Below are 27,500 nucleotides of genomic sequence, written 5' to 3' on the forward strand. Positions count from 1 at the left end.
TGTAAAACATCAATTATTGCTGAACAAGATGCAGTCATTTTGGTGACGTAATTAGGCCTGTTTCAAACGTCTTGCTACTGCCGTGCCGAACTCAAGTGAAATTGTCATTTCGATTTAACCACGCCGTTTGAAACCATTAAGCGCGGCACGGCTGACTTAGGTTCGGCACGACTACTTAGCACGGCAGGACTTGCCGTGCCGCACGGCTGTAGCACGACTTGGTTTCAAACGGCGTGCTATTGTTGCACCGAACTCAATTCATAAATTAATTTAATGTATTTTGCATTATTTGCATACTATTACGATGTCTTTTGAATTTGGCGCGACTGTATTAGGTTCGACGTTTGAAGCCGCTGCCGTGCCATCGTCGTGCCACTGCCAAGCCAAATTTATTTGAGTTCGGCACGGCAGTAGCACAACGTTTGGAACAGGCCTAACTTGCAAAGCACCCAATATTTTGCTCTGACGAAGGGCTAACGCTCGAAACGTCAGCTTTTAGAATCTCTGTACGGTGGCCAATTTACATTATCAACTCCGTTGATAAAACCAAATTTTTGTATACTACTTCCCCACCGACGCAGCACCACAGTTTCTTTAGAAACTACCCCTTCACCCAATATTTTGGCTTTAGTTGCTCATATCTGAAAAACGAACTAAGTGACCCCAATTTTTTGTTGCAAAAAAGTGATCAGCAGGCCATGATATAACTCTCAAAGGTCTGCATTTTGATACTTAATATCCAAGTTAAGGCGTGCAGTCGGTTAGACTGAAGTTTGAAACTTAACAGTGATATTTAAACAAAATCAAAGAATGGAAAAACAATAATGTATTCAATGGGAAATTAAAACTAGCTGTAATCTAGTAGCCCGAGCCATGCAGAACATTTCAATGAGCGCACAGATGTCCGAGCTTATCTAGGGGTTGGTTTTTTCGTGAAAATCCAAAAACCGATTTCTGATCTCGGATCAATGGATTCTTCAGCGTCAAAAAACCGCAAAATCCGAAAAAGGATTATTTTCCATGACAACGCAAACAAACAAATGCAAATTTTAAAAACAAGAGAAAAATAGCGGTTAAGTTTGTTTTGGATAAATTCTTAAATGAAAATCCCATCAGTAAAAAAATAACTTAGCGATCGATAAAAAGAATGACGAAAAACGTGACTTTTTCGCTGTAGGAAAGGTGCCAACAATATTATTGCTGTCAAGAAACTTTTCGTGTAATTTCTGGTGTGAAATTTGCAGGAAACCTAACTATTTTCGATCTATCCTACGGTAAAAATGGCGTGAGAAAAACATTTGGGCTGAACTGTCACGCACGGCAGCTGTTGTGTACCATTTTTGCATGGGAAACCGCTTGTCAATAATACTTATTTCAAATCCTTTCCCAAAAAAACGCTGAAGTGATGAATCTCAAAAATCCGGATTTAGATTTAATTAATCCGAAGTATCCTCCTCGAGTGCGGATACTTTCCTACCTGTACTTTCCCGCTACAATTTCTCATGTATTGCTACTTTCCTTAATAAATGGATCAAACAATCAACAAAAACATTTCGGTAGTTTGGTCCACTTTGGCCTCGTTAGCACCCCCCACCTCCCACCCCCACATAAAGTCCTAGTTACGGGCCTGAGTAATAAAATGTTGTGGTCGTGGGGTAACAGTATTAAAGTAATATTAGGGGAATTTAAGCATGATGGCGTCTTCATGAAACGGCAAACGCGAAACGGTGGGCTGCTGCTTGTCATAAAATCCTGAAAATGATATTATTCTAACTTGTCTCTCTCTTTTGAAAAGTTACTTTCATTTTTCGCAAAACGCAAGTTTTGGTCCGACGTTTGCCGTCTGCCGTAAACGTGATGCTTGATCTTTCTATTGGTGCTTCTGTTTTATCAACTTTATTCATTCAATATGATATGCTCCAATGGGAAGCATAAGCTGTAAATGCCATTTCCACATTGCTTGATCTTCGATGGCGCTATATTAAAGAGGCAATATAAGTTGTCAAAGAAGGACAGCCGCGTGGAAGTATTTGGCTGCCAGCCACAAATGAATTGACGATCCTATGCCAATGTGCTTGTACAAACCGTTTCTTAAGATTTTCAGCATTTAGATGGAGATTTGCGTTAATCGTAAAGTTAGTTCAGTTACTCACTGGTTGTTGGATTAATAAGACGTTAATGAACTGCTTTCCTTATTCTCCCTGCACAGCAAAGTCTGGGAAGTGAACGCGGGTCAATGGCAGAGGGCGTCAGAGGACAGATATTCACAGTTCTTGGACTTTATGAAGTATACAATATTCTTTTGACACCTGTAAATCAGTTATTCGTTTTGCTGGAGACACTTTCAGCGATATCATATATTCTTTCTTAATTGGGGAGCGTAAGCAAACTGAAGAAGAACAACAGCTAAGAGCCCGTCATCTCACGGAGGCTCGAAAGGGGTTTTCCGCTGAGCAGAAATAAAAATGTGACCAAAAATCGAGAAATTCGGAAACAAATTCTGTTGAATGTAGTGAGCTATATCTCGAAAACTAGCGTGGTGACCCACCTTGATTTTTGCAAAAAATCAACTTACGGTAAGTTTTTCCGCACTACAACTGCGTTTCGCTTGAGACGGGCCAAAAAGTCGTTCAGGAAACACAGATTCTGGAGACCTGAATGCTACGTTTTTGTGAACCGTTAATAGCAGTTTATTATTCCTGCAGTCATTGTTGTAGGTTTCAGGTATGGGGAGTAACAATCCGGCGTAGACAGGAAACCACACGGAGTGCCGCTAGTCGATGCGGTCACCGAACACAGATTCCCCAGGAGGGATGGGTGGGCCGCAAACTTTGACTCTTGAAACTGACAAAGTGACACTTGGTGAAGGGAGCCAGGACCAAGCCAGTGAGAGGGTGAAGTGGTGAACTAAATATCATTTTCACGGGGTTTATAATCATAGTAATAATAATAATAACAACTGGTTTTGCACTACCTACGATCTTAATATCTCCCAACAAGAACTCGCGGTTCTTCTCAAACTAGCGACCAAGGATCAACTTTTCCAATTTAACAACGAACTATACCAACAGTCGGACGGTGTCGCCATGGGTTCCCCCCTGGGACCTTTATTAGCCAATGCTTTCCTATGTCATATTGAAGAAACATTGGAGAGCCGGAATTTATTACCATCATACTAAAAGAGATACGTTGACGACACACTGGCCGTTATGAGAAATCAACACGCAGCACGACTTCTTCTTCTTGTACTACCGTCCTTATTGAGCTACAAGCCGAGCAATTTTTACTCAAATCCACACTTAATTTGGGCAAATTTGAAGCCGTAGAAGGGGTCTCGGCTTATAGCCGGGTATTTTTGATAAAAATAATTTTCTCAACAAATTAAAACAGTAACAAATGAACGTGTATTCACTTACACGACAAGCTAAATTTCTTGTAAAATGAAGAGAAGTTGTTGTTGGTTTAATATGGACTTTTGTTATTTGGTGGCTCGTAAAGGAGCTGTTTGTGTTGTTGTGTGATTTAGATCGATCTTATTGCTGGTCTTCTTCCTCGCTGTCTGTTTCGAATTCGTCGTCCATTTCCTCGTCTTCACTTTTTTTTTCTTCTGGAATATTCTCGTCGAACACTGCACATCTTCTGTGCGTTATAGAGGTGCCACAAGTCTTGAACGAACACCTCACCAACTCCTCGGGAATATCACGCCAAGCCTCTTTTACCCCTCGAAGGAACGGAGAGTCTGGAAACGAGATTGCACCATCTGTAGACACATCGCGTAAACAAGCTTCTCACATGACACTATAGCAAACTTGAGACGAAAGCGCAAGTGGATTTCTTCTTGTTTAAAGTGACATTTTCCAAGCAAAAAATGTATGCATTAAAAGGAAAATCTTACCTTGACTTCTTTGCTCTGAAAACCATGCCAACAGTTGTTGATCGAGCTCGCCGTTGAACAGATTTGCCTGATCTTTCCTCCAGCGATGGAACGATCGACTCGCTGATGCCGTATTCTCTGGCGATCTCTACAGCTTCTGCTTCGGCGACTATTTTAAGTTTGAAGGCGAGGTTGTGAGGTTTCCAGTCGAATAACTTGTTATAAAACGCTTCGCTTGTACGAAGACATGTTTCCAGTGAAGTCAGTAATTCGTCACACCACGATCACGTCGCTTGTTTGTTTCTTATCTTTCGTGTTCATTTTATTGCTTTGAGTATAATTTTTCAGTCAGTGTCAATTTGTATTTTAAATAACGAAAATTCCATGGTCGATAATACACATCAAGACCTAAAATGGGTCTCGGCTTATAGCCGGGTATTATGCATTTGCAAATCGTGTCAATCAAGTTGATTTTTTGTGCAAGAAGTTAAACGCATGTCATCCGTCCATTCAGTTTACTATGGAGTTATCCTTAGATGGGAAACTTCCTGTAACAATTATTATCGAGGTGTTAAGCCGAAGAGCGGATAATGGCGGTTCAACAAGAGCACATGTTTTTATTCTTCAAAACGAGGCTAACCGACGTCACGGTTTACAATGATAGCCAATGTTAAGCAATATTGTTACATCCTCCCCTTTTTTTTTTTTAGCGAAAATGAACTAAAGCAACGCTGCGAGTGTCTCTCAGTCCTTACAAAAGAGTAATAGAAAAAAAAAACAACAACGAACAAAAAAAACAAAAAAATGATTAAGTCTTAACATAGTCCTGGAATCTAACTGGTTCTTTGATGACACGGCCCGAGCGAGTACACACAGGTGACGACTGCTTGGTGGTCCTTGCTTCCAGGTGGCTTTTCTGGCCGTTCGCAGCTCTTGTGTTTGGCAATTGAGTATCCTGACCCCGTTGAGGTCCAGGCAGTGGATCTGGTACAGGCAGTGCATCCGCTGCGGGAATGGAAGGGCTCTTCACTAGGTGCTGCCTATTGCGTCTAAAGCTGGAACCGTGTGACTGGACTTCATAGGATCTCTCATCTAGTCGCTTTGTCACGTGACCCTCATCCCAACTGTGTTTACCAAGGACAAATGGTTTCATTCTAACTGTGTCGCCAGCTTTTAAGGCCGGAAGGTCATGGGATGACCGATTGTAGTAATGCTGCTGCCTCTTTTGGTTGAGCTGGAGTTGTTCCCTTTCATAGAGGCTGGGTGGGCTTCTGGGTTCCAGGAGCGATCTTGTGGACGGTAACAAGCTTCTTGTCCTTCTCCCCAAAAGACGCTGTGCCGGGCTACTGGCAACACCTTGGGTTGGTGTGTTCCGGATATTGAGTAGAGCTAGGTACTGGTCTTCTCCTGACTTTGATGTCTTGCGTAACATTCTTTTTGCCGTCTTCACAGCCGATTCAACTTTTCCATTTGCCTGGCTGTGGTGCGGTGATATGGTAGTGTGCTCAATGCCCCATGTCTTGGTAAAAGATTTGAATTCACGTGATGTAAATTGGGGGCCATTATCCGTAACCAGTTGTCTAGGAATACCATATCGTGCCAGGTGTGACTTCAATCTTTTGATCACAGTTGATGATTTGGTGTCGGTGAGTGGATCCAATTCCCAGAAGTTGGACTTGTAGCAGACGGTGACGAGGTACTCTTTGTCATTACAGGTGAAAAGGTCTGCCCCAATTTTCTCCCAAGCTCCGTCCGGGATTTCATGAGACATGAGCGTCTCTTTACAAGGTGTTAGTTCATACTCGCGGCATGTCTCACAGGTGCGAATCCAAGCTTTCAATTCCTTGTTCATGCCGGGCCAATAAACATGTTCCCTTGCACGGCGCAGGCAGGCCTCAATTCCTTGGTGTCCACTATGGACATCTTTTTTGACAGCTGTGCGCATTCCCTTTGGTATAACAAGCCGCTCGCCACGAAATATAAGGCCATCAGTGACTGCGAGCTCATCCCTAACACTGAAGTATGGGGTGACAAGGGGTGGTAGCGATTTCTCATCTGCTGGCCAACCTTCCTGTATTACGCGTTTCAGCTGTTGAAGAGAGGTGTCATCGTTGGTGTATTGGCGGATCTCGCGGATCTTCTCTTCAGGCATGATCAGGTAGGAGAGGGCATTTATGGTCTCGAATTCTTCTTGTCCACAATCAGAGGCTTTTGGCAGGTGAGCCCTGCTGAGCGTGTCGGCCAGGTACATCTCTTTACCATTTAGGTATCGCACTTCAATGTCATATGCCAGGGCGCGCATTAGCATTTCCTGTAAGCGTTTAGGGGCTCTGTCCAAGGGCTTCTTTACGATGCTTGCAAGTGGTTTATGATCTGAGTACACAGTCACAGGGCGGCCAAACGTGTACTGGTGCCACTTTTCTAGGGAAAATACAATTGCGAGCATCTCCTTCTCTATGGTAGCATATCTCGTTTCTGCCTCACTCAAAGCGCGGCTGGCGTATGCTAGCGGCTGACCGTCTTGAAGTAGGGCGGCTCCCAGTCCCTGTCCACTAGCGTCACACTGGATCGATAGGTTTTTACTTGGATCGAAGTAGGCTAGCACAGGTGCGTTTGTCAGCAAGCGCTTCATCTCTGTAAAGGCTTTCTCGTGTACAGCATCCCACATCCACTCGGAGGTAGGGACAGCTAGGTCATAGATTGGACGCATCACATCGGCAAGGTTTGGAACAAATTTAGACAGGTAATTTACTGTTCCTCGTAGTCTTTCTACAGATGCTTTGTCTTGAGGAGGAACCATGTTTTGGACTGCTTCCACTTTAGTGGGGTCTGGCTTGAGGCCATCACTGGTTAAGACATGACCCATGAACGGAATCTCGCTGAGACCAAAGCGGCACTTCTCTTTGCTCAAGGTGATACCCTTATCAACACAGCAGTTGAGGAAGGTACGGACACGTGTATCGTGTTCCTCATCTGTTCGACCCCAGATAATCACATCGTCAGCGATACAGCGCACCCCTTCAAGGCCCTCAAGAGCATGATGCAGACGTTTTTGGAAGATTTCGCTGCTGACTTTCAAACCAAATGGGAGACGCAGCCACCGATAACGCCCAAAAGGGGTGGCAAATGTGGTTAACAAACTTGATGCATGATCGAGCTCACAGTGGAGGTACCCAGACTTGAGATCACAAACAGAGAATACTTTCGCCTTGGTAAGTTCTGGAAGTACATTTTCCAGAGTGGGAAGCTGGTAGTGTTCGCGCTTCAGTGCGTCATTTAGAGGTCGGGGATCAATGCAGATACGAATTCCAGCTTTCTTTTCAGCAACAGACATCTGACTCACCCAGTCAGTGGGTTCGTCGACAGGAACAATGATACTCGCGTCCACAAGACGCTGGAGTTCATCTTTGACAACTTGTTTTCTAGATTCAGGCAGGGTGCGTGCACAACGGATTACAGGAGTGGAACCTTCAATCAATGTCAAGTGAACCTTCTTTCCAGGTAGGGTACCAGGGGTGTCCTTAAAAGCCTCAGGAAACTGTTTGAAGTGTTGATTTTCGTGGTTGACAGCATTAACTGCTTTAAACAGGTCATAATGAACACTTATGAGATTCATCTTCTGTGCGGCGGTACCACTGAGGAGAGGTGTGAGGTGGTCTTTAACAATGACGAAGTCCACCTTGTACGTTTTCTTGGTAGCGGGGTTCTTGACTTTCACTTTACACTTGCCAAGAGCGGGCATAGAGGTTTTGTTCCACATCTGAAGATGGACCCTCTCAGGGCGGATAGCATGCTGATCCCTCAGGAAGTGTTTTGGAAGAATACAAACTGTAGCCCCACTGTCGATTTGCATTTTGACAGGTCTTTCGTTTACCTCCATTTCGCAGAAAATAAGCTGGTTTCCAGGACTTACTGAATTCACAAATTCACTTTCGAGAGCTGTTACAGTGCTGATTGTCCCAGTGCTGCTTACGGATGAGTCGGAGGAGTAACCGTCGCCCAGAGAGTTGACACCTTGGTGTTTACATTTCGTTGAAGCTTTAAAGTGATTTCTTTCACCGCAGGATGCACAGGTCTTTCCCCAAGCAGGGCACATTTCTTTTTTCATGACATGAAGTTGGAGACAGAACAGACATTTCTTCTTTCCAGAATGCTTATCATCACTCTGGGGAGGCTTCTTGTGCTGGAGTTTGTTTGGGGCTGACTTCTTTGTCTTTTTCGAAATATCCTTGACCTTGTTGATTTCTTCGTTCTTCAGAGCCTTCATGTGAAGAGAAGCAGCTTCCATTCCCCGACAAATTTCAATAGCTTTATTAAGAGTCAGATCGTGAGTAGAGAGGAGTTCTTCACGTGTTTTGTCATCCGAGATTCCTAAGAGTAGGCGGTCCATTATTAACAAGTCTCGCATGCAGTCACAGAAACCACAGGTTTTGGCCATGTTTCGCAAAACTGAAAGATACTCATCGATTGACTCGCCAGAGGCTTGATCTCTACGGTTAAACTGAAAACGTTCAAAGAATTCCTGTGTTTGGCCAAGAAAGTGCTGATCGTATTTGGCTAGAATATCCGCCATTTTATTTCTGTCCTCACCTTCGGAGAATTTCATGCCGTTGTAAAGTCGCAAAGCTTCTATTCCAATCGTGTGCAGTAAAATAGCGCACTTGTAGTCTTCTGGCTGGCTGTTTAAGCCCGTGATAATACAGTAATTATCCCATCGTTGTTTCCAGATTTTCCAGTTGTCAGCCCGATCGCCTTCGATCTCTAGAGGTTGCGGAGGAGAAACTTGTGGCCTTCGAAAAGCCGGAGCTGGAGCGAGCGTTCCAGAAGCTTGACCGCTAGAATCAGTCATTATGTTCTTTGTTTTACCGCTGCCACCATGTAACAATTATTATCGAGGTGTTAAGCCGAAGATGAAGAAGACGAAGCGGATAATGGCGGTTCAACAAGAGCACATGTTTTTATTCTTCAAAACGAGGCCAACCGACGTCACGGTTTACAATGATAGCCAATGTTCAGCAATATTGTCACACTTCCGATTCTTGGTATTTTGTTGGAGAAACGAGGAAATCGAATAATGACCAGCGTACATAGGAAGCCCACTAATAAAGGACTCCTTCTACATTATCAAAGCCATCAAGACAACCGATACAAGAAATCGTTGTTAGTAACAATGATCCAGAGAGCCCACAGCCTCTCCTCGACTAAAGAGTGCAATGAAATTAAAACTATCTTTCAAAAGCTACAATACCCAACTGAGCTCATAGAAAATACCATCAAAAATTTCCAAAAATCTCTTAGCAATGGTTCTACCACCACTCGTGATGTTCAAGATAGCTCGATCAGAATAGTTGCCATTTATCGACCAAAAATCTGCTGATTCTGTTAAACACCAACTTTTCCATCTCAATAAGAAATTAACTGCGGATTTGCAACCAGTCTTCACTAGCCAAAAATTGGAAAATGTTCTCAAGATCCAAGAACAAAAACCGCCTTTAGTCAACCAACAACTTGTTGTATATTATTATAAATGTGGTTCGTGCGATGCGGACTATGTTGGTTACACTGCGCGCCGCCTTCACCAGCGTAAAAAGAACATCAATATTCTGCGATTGGCAAACATGCGATGGGAAGAACATGGTTTACAAAACAAAATCCCAGATCAATGCTTCACAATTCTGAAAAAATACAAAACAAAGTTTGACTGTCTCATATATGAGATGATGTTCATCAAAGAAAAATCTCCATCACTCAACACACAAACTGACTCGGTTGAAGCAAAACTATTTACGTGATCTTCATTGATCCGTATAGTAGAACAATTGTGACTGTCATTTAACCGTCACTAAACCATTTCTTGATTTAATTTGTTCAACAATTTTTGTACTTATATGCGGCTTATAATTTATTCTTTCACTTGACAATGACATCTCGACGATGTCGAAACGTTGTGCTAACCTTTTAGCGTTTATCTTTTTGATTAATATAGTTGCAAAGTCTAAGTTTATTAATAACAGTAATAATAATAATAATAGTGGGGTCGTGCACAAATGAAATCAAATCGATGAATACATATCAAATCAAACGTTGGTTTTTGAAGAGAGCGGAAAACTGGAGTACTGGTACCCAGAGAAAAACCTCTCTGAGCAGAAACTCAACCCACACATGACGTCAAGTCTGGGAATCGAACCCAGGCCACATTGGTTGGAAGCGAGTGCTTTCACCACTGCGCCATCCCTGCTCCCTGTTCATACATAATAAAGTATATTCAAATGACTTTGGGATAGATATCTGAAAGGGATAGATATTGGCCTCGCCTCTTCAGGGATTCCCCTTCCCACAGTAGTATAGGAGTTGGGGTTACGAGACCATTTTAAACATCAAATTTAGTTCTTACAAAAAATGCTGATTCACCTTTTTTGTAAAACTGTTTTAAAAATGCTCGATTCAGTTCTTGGAAAAAATGTTCGATTCTGTTCTTGGAAAAAAATGCTCAACACAAATGTGATCATAAGCGGAGCATATTTGATTAATAAAATACGTGGTATTTCATTATTCATTCTTTTGAGCGATCTCAAAATTTTCTTTGAGGGGAAATTTTCACAGCACAAAAAATGCACAAAATACTTCGGTTTTTGTGACAAGCGAATGTTGTTACTCTCTTTGTCCTTCATGGTCGTGATTTTTATATTATTTTTTTTATATTTTTTTCATTTCGTTTTAAGCATATTGATGTCTTACAAATTGACCAATTTCGATATATTAAAATTCAGTCCAAAACAATAGGCATCATCGCGAGGCTCTGGGGAATAAACTCATACAAACCCTTATATTTATTCCCCAGAGCCTCGAGATGATGTCTTGTTTTCGACTGAATTTTAATATATCGAAATTGGTCTATTAAACATCATTATAATATAACTGAGAAAAGCTTTGCTTTTCAACTCGGTAGCACAATGATTTATTAATACTCATACAGAAATATTTTTTGTTTCATTTTTACCATTCGAAAACCATCTTATCATTGCTTTTTCACACTTAATTAACACAACTTTTATCAATTTTTGAATCACCATAAACTTTATGAGCAAATTTTGTAAGCAATGTTTGTCAGCAAAGATGAAATGCGTTTAAATATTCGTATAATCACCATAACGTGACATTAAAATGATATCATGAATATATTCAAGATAGTTTTGTCGTTCAACTTTATGAGTAATTTTTATGAGTAAACTTTATGAGTAAACGTTGTCAGTAAACTTTATGAGTGAACTTTGTCATCTGTATTGTTTTGGTCTGTTGATTTTATAATGACCGTAAGGATATGACTTTATTACATCGTCCACTAAATATCGTTTGTCATCGAAGCATGGCAATGACACTTGATTGTTGATTGTTGCTTCGAATCGTTTTCATTTTATGATACATTTGTCTGTTATTAAATAGAGTTTGTTTATAGTCTTCATGTTTGATATTTTTTTTATTACAATCTTTCTGATTCCTTTTGTTGTTTTATTATTTTGATCATTGTCTTTGATATATGAATACATTCGCAAGCCGATGAATTCAGTGATTGGAATTCCAGAAGCCTCATCTTTGAATTTACCAATGACCTTCTTATTTGTTTTATGATGAAATTTACTATCTTTAGAGTAATTGCTGTTGTCGAGTTTATTTTTTTCATTCCAAAAGTCTTGATACACAGTAGTTTCAATTTGCTAAGTCAGCGAGTCTGTGTCTGTGAATAATAATTTTGCTTTATTATTGTACTTTTGTTTAATTATAGTGAAAATCATACATTAGCGTTTTGCTTAGATCTAAAATACACATACCCACATATGCCGGCCTATTGAGGGTTAGTGTTTCTTTAATCTTATGCACAGCTACTAGAATTTCGTTGAAGCTCTTGCTACTAACATAAGTAGGTTTTGATGTTAATTTAACAGTTTTTTCTCATCCATACGAGCCTTACATCAATCAACTCTTTTCCATGGTTTTGCTAAATACGGAATTATTCATAAGTTTAAAGAAATCTTTTTCAAAAGCATTTTTGGCATTAGTTCTTTTCTGGTAGTTAAAGTCAATGTATTGCTTCAGCCAAGGAGACTGATCAAACTATAGTACTCTATGATTTTTAGTGACTTTTAATCCAAGATCAATGCGTAATTGAAGGTTTTCATAATGAAGAACATACTTTTCTTTGTTTTTTAAGGTTGGTATCAGTTTATGCACTAAACTTGTTGATACTTTGTATTTATCAGCTGTTATTTTGCAATAGCCAGACAACATATCTTTTTCCACTTTGATCTTTTCAGCTGCTAATGGATAATCATTATGCAAATCATGTTATTCTTTTGGATACTCAAGATCAACGTTAAAATCAGTCCTTTTTTTTCTGTTTTCTGTATATTTAGCGAGGTATAGCGGATCAGTATCAGCTTCTGCGCAAAGACCCCTACGAGAATTTAAGGACGTTCGCGCTAATTGTTTGTGCGCAACGTTACTGCGCAGGTAACGTGTCTGTAATATGTCACGCATTACTTCGAGCATTAGTGAAGTTGAGGTTTTAAAACCTTTGCAAAAAGCCGTGGACGATAAGTCTTGCACAGCGTTGGATCAGAGAAGATCGTGATCAGTCAAAATTGATTTAAAATATTTATGAAAGTCAAGTAGACCACTGCACGACTGATATTTGCGAGGTTTTATCAGTCGTACACTAGCCGAGTCTACTTGACTTTCGTACATATTTTTCAAGCATCAGTTAAAATAACATGGCGACAAAAACGCCGGGGAAAAAATTCCAGGCCAGCAAAAGAATGGCACATTTATTTCCGAATCATCATGAAACTTCAAGTGAAGCAAGTGGGAGGAGGATGGAAAAGCTCTGGAAAAGGTAGCCGATCGAGTAGACTAGTACTAGTGGCTGAAAGTTTGGAAAACTCGAGGACGAACCGTTGCGTAAATTTAATGGGGCTGTTTCTTTTTAATGTTTTATTACCCTACGAACTTAAGTTTAAAGTGAATGCATGTTTTTAAAGTTCTTTTCCTTTACTTTCGTGAAAATTGAGCGGTATTTTCGTCCTCGTCCGCTTGAATAGTGCGGACCTGCTTGGAAACAATCAGCGATTAAATTTCGCAAAAAACATACTCCAGAGGATGAGCATGACGGCAATGGAGAGATATTACACAAAACACCAACCAAATGAAAATGACCCCAGCTTAAAACTTCGTTGCTATGCTCGAGAAAGGTTTTTTTTTCCGGTAAAAACCTTTTATCTCTTCAACGATCGAGCGTCTCTTGGGTTCCAGTCCTTCAGCGACAGGTCACGCAAAAGCGTGACAAACGAAATTTTCCAAGCCTTTGCAAGATCACATCGATTTTACTCGTTCAGATCATCGGTGACCCCTATTTTTTTAATCATTAATCACTTACTTTACTTACTATCTACAAAATGTGATGACATGAACAAATTCTCACCGTAAGAAGTTATCTTTTTTTAACATTTTCTTTCCTCGTGCCATCGAAGTCCGGTAGTGGTTGCAACGGATAGAGCTTACGAAAACGCTGGTCGAGGATAAACTCTACTGTTTACCACATCCCTAGCGGCATGCAATTATCTAAAAATCTCACTCCTAAAAACCTATGCACGGAAACTTTCACTCCAACAGTTTATTTTTATGATTTTCGATGGATGAGCAGATGAGGCTACATCTCGCTATTATGACTGATTTTTCCACTGCCATTTTCTCCGAAACAAAGTCGGTGACCCCCATTTTTTTTTTCATTTTCGGAGTAAGTACTTTATGACCTAACTCTAGGCGAGAAATGAATAAAATCTCACCGTAGGAAGATTTTGGCGCGAACGTCCTTAACTAAATAATTATATCAAAAGTGGCCTATGTAACTCTCTTGTCGAAAAATTACATAATCTACATACGGCGGGTAAAGAAATGAATGAGGCTGCATTCACCATAAGCCCTTTAAGAATTTTAGAGGTCTCAAAAGTTGAGCATTTTAGTGACTTTAAAAGTCGAGCATTACAGCGACCTTGAAAGTCAAGCATTTTTGAGACCTTAGAAAACGAGCTTTTTAGTGACCTTAAAAGTCGAGCTTTTTACAGACCTTACAAGTCGAGCTTTTTAACGACCTTAAAAGTCGAACTTTTAGAGACCTTAAAAGTCGAGCTTTTTACAGACCTCACAAGTCGAACTTTTACACACCTTAAAAATCGAGCTTTTTAGTGACCTTAAAAGTCGAGCTTTTTAGAGACCTTAAAAGTCGAGCTTTTTAGAGACCTTAAAAGTCGAGCTTTTTAGAGACCTTAAAAGTCGAGCTTTTTAGAGACCTTAAACGTCGCGCCTTTTAGAGACCTTAAAAGTCGAGCTTTTTACAGACCTTAAAAGTCCAACTTTTAGAGACCTTAAAAGTCGAGCTTTTTAGAGATCTTAAAAGTCGAGCCTTTTGGTTACTTTAAAAGTCGAAATTTCTACATATAGAGGGAATAGAGTTGCTATATTCCAACCAATAACTGTGGGAGTAACTGGCCTGAAAAATTGTTGCTGCCTGTGTGCAAAATGTGAAGGCAATTGGACAAAAACAGACTCTCGATCTCTTTGAAATTTTTGCGCGCCACCTGCACATTTTATACCATTAATTGCCGCAAATCGGCAAATTGTCAAAGTAGCCAAAAATCGGAGAAAATGTCCCTTGCAAAGGTCATGCATAAAGCCCTTCGATTTCACCTTTTTATTGTAACCCTCGTTTACAATGAGAGAAATTGGATCGGCTGTGTGGCAGTCCGACTGCACAGTATTTTTAAGACTATTTGCAGGACATTTTACGACCAAGATTACACGATTTTAATTAAAGTAGACTTAAAAACAATTTTTTTAAATTGTCTTCTTAATTTTCTTTCTTTGCGGTGTTTCAGTTGCTCAAAAACCAATCCAACGTAATTACTGAAGACGCTGAAACACGAAGCATGAAACATGCATCCGGTGCTTAAGCCTTGTTTTCACTTGTGACGCAAACACAAGCACGAGTGCAAGCATGAGAGCGCTTATTTCACTGTGAAAAGGGCTTTGACGCAATAATAACCACAAGCATCCAAGTTTTTCCTTTTTCCTTGTGCTTGCTTGCGCTTATGCTTGCATTCGGTTGCGTAGTGTGAAAACGAAACGCAGCATAAAGTACAACCGGGAAATTTGAAACGTTTGTAAAAAGCTCGACTTTTAAGGTCACTAAAAAGCTCGTTTTTTGAGGTCTCAAAAATGCTTGACTTTCAAGGTCGCTGTAATGCTCGACTTTTAAAGTCACTAAAATGCTCAACGTTTGATACCTTTGCCGCCTCATTCATTTCTTTACCCACCGTATGTAGATTATGTATTTTTTCGAAAGAGAGTTACATAGGCCACTTTTCATATAATTGTTTAGTTAAATTCTCGTAGGGGACTTTGCGCAGAAGCTGATAATGATCCGGTATAGCTTATTAATTTGTTCTTCTGTCAACCAGTTGCATCCACCAGTAGGTAAGTATTGACTCATACTATGACCATATAAATTATTGTAATCTATATACATCATATACTTTGAAGGCGCCTTTTCATCGTATGTTATCATGTATTTATTATTTGCTTTTCCATATCGGTTTGCAATATAACTGTTTCCTCCTCTCATTCCTTTTTCAAGAAATTGAAACATATCAATGTCAGTCATCAATTCCAATTTTATATCCATCATCTTTAACATAGAGTCCCAAGATAAACCAGGAGATGAAAACTAATGAGCGCAATCAAGAACGTAAAATTTTAAGCAATTATTGCAAAAATTTTCAAAAACATCAGCGAACAATAGAATATCTGCTTTTAGGTATAAGTCGTGATATTCGCCCATTGATTTTAAGTTGAAAGTATTCCATACATTTTGGGCATGCTTATAATCTTCATCTGTAATATGCTCGTCGTTTAAAATGCTGTAAAAATCTTTTTTGTTTGGCAATTCAGTTTTATCAAACTTTTGGAAGCTGTCAATAAAATCATAAGGATAAACCCCTTTTTGTTTCATAAGCTGAAACTGTTCATTTTTGAATGCTTCTTTTGTGTGTTTTAATGCTTCATCAGGTAGATTGTTGACTAGTTTATCAAGACTTGAACTCATAAATTGAAAGCTGTCAATAAATGTTAAATGATTGCCAAGCCATGTATTTTTCCAAAAACCAACATTGGACTTGATTTACTTTCATTGTTCATTTCAGTTTACAGTGTCCCCAATTAGCGCTCCAGCGCTAGAACGACTAGACACTTAAATAAAGTTCCTTTCCTTTCCATATTATTTGGAATAGTATTAATATTCATTTGACATAGTTCTCCCTTTTTGTTTTTGTGCGTGTGATTTTTAGCTATTTGGCCAATCTGTTGCATAATAAAGTGACTGTCATATCCCCTTAAATTATGAAAAATAACAGGAATTTTATCAGTCAGATGGAAATTAAGATTACAATCTTGATGACTCGATCCTCTATACTTTCCAGTCACATGGCAATGGTCTCTTACTCTAATGTCTTCATCAGTATATTTTTTATTGCAAATGTGGCATGCCTCAGCTTTTTTGAATTTTATTTCGTCTTCATCTGTCATTTTTAATGATTTGTTAAATTTGTTTTTCATAACATTTTTGCAATACCTTATCAAGCATCTTACATAAATTTGTATACAGCATTATGGCCTCTATATATTTCCACTGGTTTACTATATTTATCGTCATAACAGCAAACGACTTTATAACCGTATCCACAATCAGTATGCTTTTGATAAGCTTCAGTATATGATTTATCATCACTGTGTTTGCAAACCATGTATTTTTTCTGTTCTGGCTTCAAAATCAGCATCTGGTAGCTGCTTATGAAAATTATTGAATTTTACTTTTGAATTTTTTTCAGGCATTTTAATCACTTGTTGACCATTTATTTGAAGACATATTTCTTTGTGATTATTTAAAACTCTTTCAGAGCTAAAGCATTGTAAACAATACATACAAAAATGCTTTCGTTCCTCGTGCTTCGTTTGATTAAAGATAAATTTATTAAAGTCTTTAATCAGTACATAATGCTTGTTTTCATCTTCTGTTATCAATAATAAATTCATTTGATCAGCATACCTTTCTTTTGATATTTAGATAGGATATTTTTGTTTATTTTCATAACCAAATACATAAATGCTAATATTGTTTTATTTTTCTGTTTTCTTTATTTGATTGATTTGAACAGGAAAATTAATACCAGTATAATCTATTTTTTTAGTATATTCTTTGGAATATTCATTATCATTGTTCTTCATGTTTATCAAAGCTTTTGCGCTATTTTGAAGTTCCATTGGAAGTTTGATATATGAATTTTCTTTAATTGGTTCGTATTTAACAACATTTACATGCAGATAATGATTGTCAACTGATTTTATTATCCAACCACTACCCTCAGATATCCATTGATTAATTTTGTTTAATATCTGTTGTTTTGATAATTGTAAAGATTCTTGTATTTCTGTTGAATTGATAATTATCTGCAGGCCCGTAACTAGGATTTTATGTGGGGGGGGGGGGGGGGTGCTAACGAGGACAAATTAAAGTGGACCAAACTACCGAAATGTTTTTGGGATTGTCTGATCCATTTATTTAGGAAAGTAGCAATACATGAGAAATTGTAGCGGGAAAGTACACGGTAGGAAAGCATCCACACTCGAGGAGAATACTTCGGATGAAATCTAAATCCGGATTTTTGAGATTCATCACTTCAGCATTTTTTTGGGAAAGGATTTGAAAAAAGTATTTTTGACAAGCGGTTTCCCATGCAAAAATGGTACACAACAGCTACCGTACGTGACAGTTCAGCCCAAATGTTTTTCTCGCGCCATTTTTACCGTAGGATCGAAGACGTGAATAGGTCGAAAATAGTTAGGTTTCTTGCAAATTTCACACCAGAAATTACACGAAAAGTTTCTTGACAGCAATAATATTGTTAGCACCTTTCCTACAGCGAAAAAGTCATATTTTTCGTCATTCTTTTTATCGATCGCTAAGGTATTTTTTTACGGATGGGATTTTCATTTAAGATTTTCTCCAAAAGAAACTTAACCGCTATTTTTTTCTTGTGTTTAAAATTTGCACGGAACTCTGGGTTTGTTTGTTTGCATTGTCATGGAAAATAATCCTTTTTCGGATTTTGCATTTTTTTGACCCTGAAGAATCCATTGATCGGAAATCAGAAATCGGTTTTTGGATTTTCCCAAAAAAACGCACCTATGAAGGACAGAATTCACTCGACAAAAAACAACTTTGCTTTAATCGGAACACACGCCTCTGTTCGCTACGAAACGAAAGAAATACAGTAATATAAGTTAGGAGTTTAACTACGTAAAGCGTAAACTAAAAAGATTATTCAAGAAATGACAAGGCTTACCGAATGTGTGCAACAGGACAGGAAAAAGGAGTACTCGGTTAAACAGTCACTCGGTTGAACATGCAGGACGAAAAACGATTTAACAAAATTTTCGGTCCTAATATAGTTCTATTAATTGGCCCCTTGGGGAATAACAAGAAAACTCCTAAGACACTAAACTGATTCTGCTCAATAACGAGGTAGTGTAACTTGAGTAAAAAAGAATATGACCAAAATAAAAGGAATAATAACAATAATAATAATTCGCATACAAAAAGGAGTTATAAACTGTCCGCAACATTCCGGCCCCAAATAAACTACTTGGTAGAAACAGTTTATTTCACTCAAAATTTATGCGGACATGGGAAAGTTCTCCAAGAAACACAGCTTTGTAATGAGCCTGATCAGGGAACCGGTTTTCGTTTTAATGCCCACTGATCGCACGTGATCATCTTTAGCCTTGTGGACTCTGGTAACCCGACCAAAGGGCCATTGACACCGATGGGTGTTCTCCTCTGTGAGCGAAACCAAGTCGCCCATCTTAAGGTTTCGGCTAACGTAGTTCCACTTGTGGCGTTGCTGCAACGTGATCAGATATTCTCGGAGCTAACGTTTCCAGAAAATGTTAGCTAGCTAGTGTATTTGCCGCCAACGTCGCTGACAGTACTGATCTTGTTCGGAGAAAACTCCAGGGGGAACTTTAATTTAATTTAAGTCAATTTAATTTAATACTTCTATTGCGCATAAATCCATAGAGAAATGATCAAATGCGCATTACAATGAATTTAAAAATATCCTAAAATTACAAAAAAAAAAAAGTTACAAATCTTCTAAAAATACAAAGCTAGAGATGAGTACTAATTCCTAAAAAGGACAAGAAAATCAATATCTTAAAATATCAAATAGAAATTAATCGAAAGCTACTTTAAAGAGATAGGTTTTCAGATGGCGCTTAAAAATGTTAATATTATTGATCAAACGTAGCTGAGACGGCAGAGAGTTCCATAGCTTAGGTGCAGCGACCTGAAATGACCTTTCACCAAGGGTGACCTTAGTTCTTATAGAAGGTGCATCCAGTAAAACTGCTCTGGAGGAACGCAAATTATACGCACCCTCCGATTTCACCTGAACAAGGTCCTGGATATACAAAGGGGCTATGCCGTGTATAGCCTTATCCTTGTTGTGTTCTCAACAGACAAAAACAGGCACAACTTGGGAACGATGTATCTCTGAAAACGTGGACCGTCATCTTATACTCTTCTAGGGTGCTGTGCAGTTCTCCATTCGGCCACCAGAGGAAACGCAAAGCGTCACGGTCACGTGGATCAACTCTGGCCTGATGACACATGGACTCTATGTCAGCGATTATAGCGAACTTCTCCTGTCGGAATCGCATCAAAACACCGATCAGATTATTGTTCAGGTCAGGTCCTTGCATCAACTGGTCATTCAGTGAGGTACCAATGTATTTGGCGGCACAATCAAAAACTACACGAACCATGTCCGGTTTCCTGGCGGGGACAACTGGATGATGAGGAAGGTACCGGACGATCTTTCCTTCAACAGACAGCTCTCGTGGAGGAATCTTTACTGCGTGACCCTTAGACAAATATTCGTCCATTGTAGTGTTGTACTTCCTATGAAGTTCTTCATCCTTCAGAAGTCGTCTCTTCAGCGAACATAGCCTCGACTCAGCGAAACCACGGTTGTTCGGGATCGAAGGCGGTCGATTTTTCCAAGGCAACCCGACCTGATAATGACCATCTGTTTTTGTAACCGTCTCATTCATAATCTTCAAGGCTCGTTTGTCTTCTAATGACATGCACACCTCAGATGCAGCTAAACTTTCACCGAAGTCAGTCAACCAGAACCTCTTCACTTGCATCTGAAGCAAGTCATCATCATCCAGGGAACGCACAAAGTTCTCGTGGAATTCTTCGTGAGGATTCGTGGGACCAACTGGGCCCAATAGGGTCCATCCTAACGGGAACTTGACTGCATACGGTTCATTACTTGCCCCTTTCATCTCGTCTAGCACCCAAAATGCCTCGAGACAATCTCCGCCAATCAAAAGCATTACTGTCTGATCATCAATCTGGGGAAAACTCAAATCTTGGAGATGGGGCCATCGCCTTAAATCGTCAGGTACTGGAATGCTCTTCTCTGACACGGGATTTCCTTCAACAGACCACACTCTAGGCAGGCAGAGATCCTCTATACCATCTATGCTGCTGACCTTCAGACCAACCTCCAACCCACTATGTTCTTCAGTGTTACTAAGGGTAGTAAGAGTAAACTGCCGGTTTATCCCATTCAAACCAAGCTTCTCCAATAGTCAATGATTACACAATGACACGTCTGAACTGTCATCCAACAATGCGTATGTCTCCATGACCCGACCGTTACATAAACCTTGAACGCGTACAGGGATAATTCGAAGGCAGACCCGTTTCCTGCCGGCCCCAATGATGCCGTTTGATGCCGTAGCCGACGCTTGGTGTGAAACTACTATGTGATCTACGTCATTATTATCGCGCGCCCCTTCCGGGGGATGCAGTAGGGTGTGATATTTTCGTACGCAACCAGACCTTTCGCACGCTCTTACCGCTGCAGACCTCTTTGCGTAATGACCAGGTACCAAACAGTTTCTGCAAATGTGCTTTTGAAACAAGAGATCGAGGCGTTCCTGATAAGTCTTCGCTTTAAAGGCTATGCAGTCCTTCAAGAAATGTGACTTAAAGCACAAAGGACAACGTGGACTGGAAGTACAGACTTCAGGAGGAGGGTAACTACGCGTGACATCGCGAGGTCCAAGGCTGATACATTTATCGATGGTTACAACTCTGCGTGTGATCCTACTCGAATCTCGATGCGAAACATCGTGTGGATGGTCAAATACATTGTTCCTTATCTCGCGTGGACTCTCGTGTGAACTCTCTACAGCACTAACTCTTCTCACAGCCAGGGTTGTACCTCGACGCGGGGTATCATTCCTATTTCTCTGTTGAGGTCTACTACTGCTTCTGTCTCTCGAACTGTTCACATTCAAGCGCTGACCAAACATGTTACTTGCAATATCAGCGCTTCGCTGAATAAAAGCGGTGAGATCGGAAAAACCTTGGGCGTCCCCCATCTCGGAAAATGTTCTCTGCACGCTCAGCCCATTTAGTCTGAAGACGCGGGGGTAGGCGATCCATAATCTTCAACAACGTTTCAGAGTTATTTAAATTTGCATCATAACCGGTTTGAGACAAGGTGATCTCATATTTTAGCATGTGACGAGCAAGTTTTTGCAACGCTGATCCGTCAGTTAGCTTTATCATGTGACCCTTGGTTAGTTGGTCTACATGGGCTTGAGGAACAATGTGAGGTCTTCTAAACTGATGATACAAGATCTCTCTAGCTTTCTTATAACCACGTTCTGACTAGTACATGCAGCAGTTCTCAATAACTTGTTTGGCTTCACCCCTACAATACTGGATGAGATACGCCAACCGTTTCCACGGATCGCTAATCAAACTGGCAATGTTGACATCGAAATTATGAATAAACTTGCAATACTCCAACGGATCTCCATCGAATGTTAATTTCTCAGCTCTAGGGATATTGAAACCTACATCGAAGGCTGACGCTAAGGGCCTGACCAGATCTTCCACCTTACTTTCAATTTGGTCTGCGTGAGAGCGTTGACGAGCACTACTGATAGGCGATGTTGGTAACCTGCTACTCCATCCAGCAGCCAATGGGTTTAAGCTATGATTCTTCGTGACTACTGATTCTACCGGAGAAGAAATAGCTTGCCTTACCGGCTCAATCATAGCGCTTGGCGTTGGAGCAGGACCGGACCTAGGAAACCCTTCAGGGCCACCGGGCCCTTGGCGAGTACTTCCCAGACTCGCTTGAGTCGCATCAAGCGCTACAGGATCGAAAACTGGGGCTGACCATACCTTCTCGCTCGCGGTTGCCAATTCGAATTCATGAATCAACTTAAGTCTCTGTGCCTTGTTTTCCAACTGAGCTCGCCTTTGCTCAAGTTCTTGAGTTAGTTTCAGTTGCTGCAGCTTAAGGTGAGCTAATTCACGGTGTTCCTTAGCTTCTCGAAGTCGTGCACTTGATATACTTGACGCTTGGCTCTTAATACTTGCAAGACTCTCTGACGACTTTGACAACTTGGAATTCGGGCGACCCTTCATTGAAATCATGATCAGTGAAGCCGCTTGACTAATGGGATCCTCACGTTCTACAGGGGGTGTAGAACGAAACGGTTTACGATCTATCCAAAATTCTATCCTCCACATAAAGTTCTGTCTCCTCTCAACCTGAACCGCAAATGAATCCTCAAAGGACTTTCTTTCTTCGTGGTCTGGAAGAAATGCCAACATAGAGAAATGAATGTCCTCAAAGCGTGAAAACGTGGTGTTAATTAAGTCCTTTCTTAACAAAACCTCCTCAAATCGACCAGAAGCACCCATCGACCTCTCAACTTCATTATACAATCTCGTTAACCATGACAGATAACCACTTGTAGAATTGTTCATGTGGGAAACATCTTGTCTAGAAAAGCCTTCATGACCAAGCTCTAACAGACCACTAACGGCGAGATCCTCGCTGTACTTCGAAGCATGGTCTGAGGTTGACTATTAAAATATGCTGATTTGATTGTTTTTTCTTCACAACCTGTTTGCTTTTCAATGTTACCTTCAATGTTTCAACAAATTTTAGTCCTTTCATTGGTTAGAATGTCATCAATATGCAATTTTATATTTTCTCTTGTGTTTTGTAATTGAAGTAATGGATCTTTCATCAATAATTTTCAAAGTTGGTTTAAATGGTTGTTTTTTAATATTTTTATTTAACAGATTATCTTTTGATAAAGTTTCAAAGAGTTGAACAAGTTCTTTTACTCTTTTAGCTTTTTCTCTTTTTGGCCTTGGTGGTCTTATAGGTTGTTCTTCAATATCTTGAAATTGCACTGGTGGTTCAATAATGTTGTTTTCTTGTGTATTTTGTATTAATAGCAAATCAATAATCTATTCATTGTACATAATAGTACTATACATTTTTTCTTTATATAGGTTTGAACATTTAAAAATTCAAATAAATTATTCATTCATTTGAACTATGAAAAAAAATGTAAAAAAATAGTTTAAAAAAGCTCGAGAAAGATGATACTTACAAATATAATGTATCAATGTGAAATGAAGTAAATGTAGTTAAATTATTTGATAGTTAATTGATAGTTTACCAATATTACTTTTTTAACATCAGCTCTTTTTAATTTAGAAACTTGAAAACCAACTTTAATAGCTTTAACTTCTTTTTTTAATTCAACAACAGTAAAGTTTTTCAAATGATTTTTAGTTGATTTTTAATATAATTCATTTTAGTTTTAATTTTATATAATAATGCTATATTATTTTTTATTCCTTATATAGGTTTGTGCGTTTAAAAATTCAAATAAATTATTTATACATTTGAACTATGAAAAAAGTGTAAAAAAAATAGTTTTAGAAAGCCTTAGAACGCTTTTTTGTACACAAATGTAACAGCAAGCTTGTAGTCATGTTTACAAACATGGTAAATCCATATTTTATTAAGCATATACTTTGATTTTGATGCTGTTATTGCCGCTTTTCTTTCCTCATCAGTATGATATTTTATCAACCAATAATTCGATCTTTTTTTTGTTTCCATTTATATACTATATTATACACAAATATTTATATATATATATATTATTTTTAAACAGTTGTTTTTTGTTTTCGTTTTCGTTTGTTCTTTTTTAAAACATTAACATATGAAAAGCAGCTATTATTCAAATAAATAACATTTATAATTATCTTTGGTTTTAAAATACATCATAGTTGGTTCATCTATTTTAGTATTTTGATTAAATTTAATTAAAACGAAACGTTTATTTCCATAGTTTAAAACAGTGAAATTGTGATCATGTTTAATTAAATTATCAATTTCATTATCAATTTTATCAAGGTCTTGAAATCGTGAAATATCAAATATAGTTAATTTTTGAAACTCGTAATTTGAATTAAGATATTGTTTGCATAATTCCACTATATATCGATGACTAAGATAAAAAAAAAGTATCTGAGCTAATATTATCACATTGTTTGCCATCTATATTGATAATATCACCAATTAAATTATAAAAATCAATCAAAATGCGATTCGAATCTATCATACCACATCTCTAAATTTAATTCTTTTTTTTTTTATTTTCCATTATGAACTCACTTATTAAAAAATATATATCTTTATCATATAAAGTTAGTTGACTTGAATCATTAATAAAACTATCTTTTAAATCATATTCATCTAATTCTGTTATAACTATATAATCATCTAAAAATGAATCATTATAAAGATCAATATCAGATTTCTGACTATCACTATCATAATCATTTTGAAATTTATTCGAATTTAATTTAATACTTATTTTATACTATCATATTATAAAATATTTTTTATGTCAAAATTGGTGCGTTAAATAACAAGAATAAATGATATTTTGACTAACAAAAAAGGTAACAATTACAGCATATACTGTTCGTTTGGACTACAATATTTTTATAAATCAGTCAAATCCTTCAATGGAACCCAAGAATTAAAATCATCGCTATATCCTTTCCATTTCACCAAAGCTTGTTTCTTCTTAGAATCTCTTCAAATGACTTTATCAATTCTAAATACATTTTGTTTCGTTTTTAGCAATTCTGATTCATAAAATGATCCTTGTATCTCTTCATCATTGAGATCCTTTATTTTGTAAGTTATTGGCTTAGTGTATTGGATTTTATCAACTGTGAATATCTCTTCAGTCCAATTTGGTGTATAACCTTTATCAAATGGTTTTGTTTTATACTTACTTCGCCTAGCCTAATCCCCTATTTTAAACTTTGGTTTTGCTGATGATGTTTCCATATCACCGTATAAATTAAAGTAAACAACTCCTTCATTTTTCTTTTTACTTGCTTCTGTAGGTGTCATTCTTATTGAACTATGTTTGGTGTTATTATACTGTTTTAATATTTTAGGAAGCATATCAAAGTATTGTGTATTGCCTTTAACAGTGAACTGCTTCCACATTTTGTTTTTACTCGTACGATTCCATCTTTCGACTACACTAGATTTTTCTTCCTTTTCTGTTGAATAGAGTGTTATTTTAATTTTACCTAAGAGGTCTTTTACATGTTTGTTATAAAAGTCACTTTGTCAGTCCACAAATATTCTGGTTTTCTACCATCTTTAAAGATGCTTTCGAACGCTTCTCTAACAGTTTCTCCTTGTTTATTTTTCAATGGTACAATCCATCCATATTTACTGAAAACATCTATCACCATAAGAAGATACTTATAACCTTTATTCCATTTGCTGAATTGTTGCATTTCAAGCAAATCAGCAGCCCATATTTCATTGATATGATTTGCAATAACACGCCCTCGAGTAAAATTCCGTTTGATTGGTTTATGCAATTCATTTGCTAATTTTTCTTGCCAATTTTTTTCACTCGACAGCTTTTTACGTTTTTTGACTTTTTTTTTTATTGATGACATTTCTAGCTAACCAATGGCCCCATTGTCTTTCGTTATAAGGTACGTTGTCTAAGGCTTAAATCATTTTCCTGTCAGCTTCATTTTTGCATTTTCTATCATTTTTACAAACACTATAATCGACGCCATGCTGCATGGCAATAGCATCGGTTGGTCCTGTTGGTTGATCATATATTTCAAGTATTTCACCTGTAATTGGATCATATTTGAGCTGTTTTTCTGATGGATTGTATGGTCCAATATATTTATGACCCGGGAAAGTAAATCGTAATTGAGGTCTTGGTAATTTACCAATAGCTTTATGTAAATGAAAACCACTTCCATCTAAATCTTTTCTTCTTGTTTTATTATTTTTTTTGGACTGATTTTTGTTGACAATTGATTAAGAGCTTCTGAACCAACTTTGTTTACTAGAGGATTCAATTTGCTCATACCATAATTAATCATTTTTTGCTGTATTTTTGGGTTTCTCAGAGCTTCTGATCAATAGTATCTTCCCATTTCAATAGCTTTCTTACCAAGCCAAGGGATAGCATGAGTAAAAGTAGCTTCAGTGGCAATATTACCAAGATCAGATGCTATTCCTTCGCCGGTCGCCAGCCAGCTAACCAGTTTTCTTGATTTTTAACAAATCGAGTCTTTTTAATTCCGCATTCAGCACAAGTGCAATAAAACATTAATCTTCCATTCTTTGCTTGTTTAAAACCAGATGGTTCAACGCATTCTGTTTGTTTTTTCCTGTTTAACGCAATACAATTTCATTTAGTTATATATATAATTTAGATATTTTTAAAATATTGTTCAATAAATTTTTCATTAGCCATTGTACCATGGATATTAAATACTTTTAATATATTAATATGAATTGCATTTATTCATTTCATTCAAAAAGTGTAAACAAAAGTAACCACATGTTGTTGTCATGATATTTTATATTTGATTGTTTTCGTGTAATAATGCTAGGTTTTCTTTTCTTGCATGGTTTACAATTTCTTGAAAAGGGGGCATACCAAAACTGTCAAAATAATTTATTATACCATCCTTTGCATAAGTTGAAACCCAATGGCTCCCTAACATATGCGATGGTTCGAGATTGTATATGAATAGTGTTTGCGTGTGGTTATGAGGTACAGTTTGATCTCTTGATAGCACATCTTTTATTGGTATATGCGAATATTTACACCAATTTAACAATTGGTTAATGGGATATTTTTATGAAATTTTGGTTTTATAGTATTGTTCCTAGAATTGGAATTTTGTACAAGGTGAATTGGGAGCTAATAACAACCCCTTGCCTCATTTTTCCTTTGGCTTTGTTTTTTACACCTTGACCTGTTACATATGGCGGATAGCTATAAAATGGATAAGGTATTTTTGGTAAACCGATTCGTGGTGCTCCTTTTCCATTAGTCTTATTTAATTTTGGTAATCCAATTCGTGGTGCTCCTTTACCTGTTAACTTTTTTATAACCTCAACAGCTAATGGTAAACCAATAGAAGCTAAAATAGTACTAAAAAACCACCAGATTGTGTTTTTGTTGGTTTTATAGGAAATGCTTTTTCCATTTAGAGAGCATAAAGGAGGTCCTTTATTTGATTCATATTTAACAGATCCTTATACGGAATCAA

The 27,500-nt window shown here is 38.1% G+C and overlaps 1 protein-coding gene across 1 annotated transcript in view; it reads left to right on the forward strand.

Annotated features, from left to right (window-relative positions):
* LOC138049570 (atrial natriuretic peptide receptor 1-like) overlaps positions 1-27,500 on the forward strand; it is a 96,203-nt gene that overhangs the window by 31,757 nt on the left and 36,946 nt on the right. The window contains exon 8 of the mRNA XM_068895911.1: positions 2,210-2,287. Coding sequence (XP_068752012.1) covers positions 2,210-2,287 — 78 coding nt within the window. The remainder of the gene's footprint in view (positions 1-2,209; positions 2,288-27,500) is intronic.

This window comes from Montipora capricornis, chromosome 5, assembly GCF_036669925.1.
Source record: "Montipora capricornis isolate CH-2021 chromosome 5, ASM3666992v2, whole genome shotgun sequence".
Lineage (NCBI taxonomy): Eukaryota > Metazoa > Cnidaria > Anthozoa > Scleractinia > Acroporidae > Montipora > Montipora capricornis.